Source organism: Pleuronectes platessa, chromosome 4, assembly GCF_947347685.1.
Source record: "Pleuronectes platessa chromosome 4, fPlePla1.1, whole genome shotgun sequence".
Classification (NCBI taxonomy): domain Eukaryota; kingdom Metazoa; phylum Chordata; class Actinopteri; order Pleuronectiformes; family Pleuronectidae; genus Pleuronectes; species Pleuronectes platessa.
The window spans coordinates 4,660,558-4,665,827 of NC_070629.1; the positions used below are offsets into that span (position 1 = coordinate 4,660,558).

The following is a 5,270-nucleotide window of genomic DNA, read 5'->3' on the forward strand; positions in this document are numbered from 1 at the left end:
AACTGCTGGGATTATATAAGGGAACTACTGGGGGCGTGGCAGCAGCGATTAAAAAGAAAAAGAGGGGATACGTATGCCGGAGCTACCTCGTGACTGCCTCTTGTCCAGTCGTGAGATCGACCGGTAGATCGCGATCGACGTATTGGGCACCCCTGGCACAGACACTCGATAATGGTTGATTAGGTGATATTAGATCATTTCCCAAGGCACACCTGACGATCTCTCACGGCACACTAGTGTGGCTCTAGATCCCATGGTGGACAGATGGGCTCGGGGGACGGTCAGGCTGATGGAGGAGGCAGACCTGAGAGACCGGGTAGGGACATTGATATGGAGGAGGTCAGAGAGGTATGGAGGAGCGAGGTTATGGATGGCCTTAAATGTATGGAGGAGGATTTTATAATCAATGCTGTGTTTAATAGGAAGCCAGTGGAGTTGATGTAGAACAGGGGTGATGTGACTGATGGATGGTGTTCTAGTGACGATACGGGCAGCAGCATTCTGTACCAGTTGAAGTTTATGGAGGAGTTTGTGTGGGAGACCAAAGAGAAGGGAATTGCAGTCAACATTCATTTCCACTGCCTAACAGTGGAAATGAATGTTGACTTTACGGAGGATCAATCCAAGTGGTAGGAGGTAGATGATGAATAGGATAGGCCCAAGAACAGAGCCCTGGGGAACACAAGGGGGAGAGTGGGGATGGGTGGGATGTGAATGATTTTAACTGGATGAACTGAGTACGGCCATGGAGATATGAGCGGAACCAGTCTAGGGTTGTGTCAGTTATGCCAATTGAGATGCAGATGTTAATTCAGTGCAGATAAAACAAACATACAGTAATGAACAAACAATTATAACAAAAACAAACAAAAACGGAGCCTGTGGGAAAACTTGGTGTAGATAAAAAGATGAAATACATACCTATGTAAAGATTAAGTGCAGCTCAAGTAGCTGCCTTACACTTGAATGCAAACAGACTGTGAGCCAGTGTCCTTATAGTTCGTCTAAGTAAAGTATCCACTTCTGCCATCTCTTAGCATACAAATCTAACCTCAAACGTATCACACAAGTCAGTCGTTCCATTGTCCTTATTTCCTGAATGACATCAAACCATTGTTGCTGTTTAGGTTGCTGTTATGGCTCCTCGGGGTGGGTTGCAGTTGACGGGTCCGGCATCCGGTTCCTCCAGTGGGGGGTTGTGCTGCTCTGGCAGTGGTATGCCATGGCGGTGTGCCACATTGTGGAGGACGCCACAGGCCATCACAATGTGGCACACCTTCTCAGGTCTGTAGAGTAGCATCCCCCCGACCTGTCCAGGCATCGCCACCGTCCCTTCAGCAGGCCGATTGCCCTCTCCACAATTATTCGCGTCCGGGAATGGAGGTCATTATACCTCCTCTCTTGGTCGGTGTTGGGGTTCGTAAGAGGGGTCATCAGCCACGTTCTTAGGGGGTAGCCACGGTCCCCTGGGGTCAGATGAAGCCGCAGAATACAATACACAACGTAAAAACCACACAATGAATGAATGCAGAAGTGCACCGCGGGCGACATTTCTAACTTTACGCCCGCTTTTACTGACGTGAATACTGAACACATCAGAGAAACATGATATTTGGATGTGCACAAGCCCCAGATGTGCATTACGCTGGTTTATACATACGGGACAATTACACGAATAAAGCATTTACTCACCCAGAAGCCACCCATCGCGTACAGTGCCAGCCTCCAGCCTGTTCCCAACCATGCTGTTGGTCAGAATGAATGAATCGTGCGTTGAACCAGGCCACCTTGCCACGATGTTAAGGAGCTGCATTTGCGCATCACATATCACTTGGACATTGATAGAATGAAAGTGTTTCCTGTTAACGTAAACAAATTCATCCTGTGATGGCGCTTTTATGGCAATATGTGTGCAGTCAACAGCTCCGATTACATTAGGGAAACCGGCTGTTGCTGCAAATTGCGCTTTAATGTGGGCCTGTTCAACAGCATTGTATGGGAATTTGATGTACCTGGATGACATTCGGATGATTCCGTCCCACACAGCTGGCATGGCTCGGCTCAGGGTGGACTGGCACACTCCTGACCGATCGGCCAGCTCCCGCTGGAAGGCCCCTGTTGCCAGGAACCCCAGCGTGGTCAGCACCTGTGTGGGCACGGACAACCCCTGGCTCCTGGCTGTGTGGCGCTCTAGGGCCGGCCGCAGCTCTGCGCACAGCTCCAGTAATGCTGGCCTGGGGAAACGAAATCGGCTCATGAGCCAATCGTCATCATTTGCGAGTAAGTCCTCGCGTTCCCTAAATATACGTTCCCTTTGGATGTGACCATTTGCGATGTCCTCTAACAACGCTAACACAGCCATTGTTAAAACAATTTTCTTCATCCATTGCGCATGCTTTTATAGCCACCCATATAATTGCAAGGTGTGTTAATTGTTCATTAGTGTGTCTCTGATTTGCAAATCACTCTGATGAGTCATTGTTTTCACCTTTTTTCCCAGTTTCCCAGCATCACCTCTAAGTGTCGCCAAAGGAACAATAGCTGTAGAAACGTGCGTACGACAGCTCTGGAGCTGGCGTGGGGACCGCACATTTTTACGGTCATTTCACGTTTTGTACATCTGAACGTGAGCGTGGAAAAGGACGTACGCCATGTTTTTCTGCGTACGCAACCTTAGTACATGAGGCCCCTGGTGTTTAGGAACCCCTACTGGCAAAGCTTGAAACAGGTATAGCAATCTAGGCAACATGTTCATCTTAACTACATTTATCTTACTGCCAAAATCCAATGGATAGGTGGACCATCGTTCAATATCCTTTTTAATATTCTGATTAATCAAATTATAGTTTGCCTCGTATAATCTGTTCAAATTTTTTGTAATGATTACCCCTAAATGTTTTATTTCTTCCATATCCCATTTTAAATCATGCCTATGTTTTATTTCTTCTGAAGGCTTGTAATTAAATGACAAAAGTTGTGTCTTTGTAATATTTAGTTTGTAACCAGCATAATAATTAAATTCTTTCGAGGATGTCCATCAATATGGGGAACGACTTCTCAGGATCCACTAAATGGACCAAAATATCGTCCGCGAATGAACTAATTAAATTATCTCTATGTCCAATTGTGATGCCTTGTAGTTGTTCATATTGACGGATTGTCTGGGCCAGGGGTTCAATATAAAAAGCAAATAATGTGGGGCTGAGACAACAACCTTGTCTAGTTCCTCTTTGTAATATAAATGATGGAGATAATGACCCATTAATTTTAATTAATGAGTTAATTGATTTTTGCTGTTGGCTGTTGATAAAGTGTTCTTATTAAATCTACAGATTGCTCATTGAAGCCAAATCTATCTAAAGTTTGATACAGGAATTGCCAATTGACCCGATCAAAAGCCTTTTCGGCGTCGAGGCTTAGCACTACTGCCTTTTTATTTTCCCTTTCTATTCTATCCATCAAATGTAGAGTCCTTCTAATATTGTCATGCGTTTGTCGGCTTTTTACAAATCCTGTTTGGTCCTCGTCTATTAATTCTGGGAGAATATTCTCAAGTCTTTTTGCGATAATGGCTGTGTACATTTTATAATCTACATTGAGAATTGAAATAGGCCTATAATTACTACTATATTCCCTATCTTTGCCCTCCTTTGGGAGTACTGTAATGACTGCCTCATTCCATGATGGCGGAAGTTTACATTCTCTTTTAATCCAATTAAATGTTTTTAGCAGGAGTGGAGCTAGTTCTTCTTTAAAGGTTTTATACCACTCCGCAGGGAAGCCATCACTACCTGGAGTCTTACTTGATTTTAAGTTGCCAATTGCATTATTTATTTCTTCTAGTGTAAAATCTGCTATAATGAAATAATTTTGTACTTTGCCAATACAAGGCAAATCAAGCTCATTAAGAAACATTTGCATGGCTTCCACTTTGGTATCAGAGGTCTCTGTATACAATTGTTTATAATAATTTAGAAAAATGGCCTCTATTTCCTGTGGTTGATATTTCAAATGATTTGTTTCTGGGTCCCGTATCTTATGGATGGTACTATCTACTTGTTGTTTACGCAAGCGTCGGGCAAGTAATTTGGCTGCTTTAGGACCTGATTCATAATAGGTCTGCTTATAGAATCGGGCCGTCTTCTCAACTTCTTGTTCTAATAGATCATTCATCTGTTTCCTTAATTGTTTTATATGCACCAGCAGTTCTGGGTCTCTGTTTTTTTTATGTTGTTGCTCCACATTTGATAAATCTAATACCAGGTTATTATATTCCATGATTTTCTTTTTTGTTTAATGCTGTTAAAGCAATCAAATTCCCACTCATCACCGCCTTCAATGAGTCCCACAGTATAGATGGGTCCACCTCTCCATTGTCATTTATCTTCAGATAATCTTTAATTTCCAGTTTTATCTGTTCTGCAGCTACTTTGTTATTTAACATACCTACATTTAATCTCCAACCCGTCTTCCTCTTCCTTCCTTGTATTTGAACTGTCAAGTACACAGCACTGTGGTCAGAGACATCAGCTACCCCAATTCTACATTCTTTCACCCTATAACAGTCACTTTTTGGCATAAAAAAATAAACTATTCTGGAGTAAGTATAATGTGGAGCCGAGTAGTGAGTGTAGTTTGTGTCAAATGGATTAATATGTCTCCAGACATCACAAAACCCGATATCATCCCAGGCTGTGTTAATCAATTTTGATAATTTATTTCTATTTCTCGTTAAGCTAGTTGTGTCTAAATGTTGATTTAATACTACATTAAAATCTCCACCACATATACAGACACCCTCAGCTTCCAGTGCAATCACATCCATTAATGATTTGAAAAACAGTTTGTTAGTATCAGTTGGTGCATATACATTTACTAAGGTTACTATATCCTGTTCAATCCTACCCTTAACAATGAGATATCTGCCCTCCTTTTCTTTTATTTCTTTAAAAGATTCAAATTTGAATTTATAAGCGACCAGAATAGCAATCCCTCTTCTATGACTTTGCAGATATGAATTATAGAAAGTATTTTTAAAACCAAATCGTTTCAATTTCTCATGCTCTTGTTGGGAGAGATGGGTTTCTTGCATAAAAATAATATCTGCCTTCTCTTTTTTCAATTTTGCCATTACCTTAGACCTTTTAATCGGGTTTCCCAAACCGTTCACATTTAAGGACACTAGCTTTACCTCATCAGGCTGCATCATAACTTAACTGAGTCAATCTTACAACATTATGTTTCCACAGGCTTAACTTAGTAACCAATGA

The 5,270-nt window shown here is 42.1% G+C and overlaps 1 protein-coding gene across 1 annotated transcript; it reads right to left on the minus strand.

Annotated features, from left to right (window-relative positions):
- Positions 1-617: 617 nt before the first annotated feature.
- Positions 618-2,362, minus strand: LOC128437933 (putative nuclease HARBI1). Its single transcript, XM_053420228.1, has 3 exons — positions 1,693-2,362; positions 1,277-1,466; positions 618-672 (listed from the first exon to the last, which is right to left on the minus strand). The coding sequence occupies exons 1-3, from the start codon at positions 2,360-2,362 to the stop codon at positions 618-620; spliced, it is 915 nt and encodes a 304-aa protein (XP_053276203.1).
- Between the last annotated feature and the right edge of the window lie 2,908 nt (positions 2,363-5,270).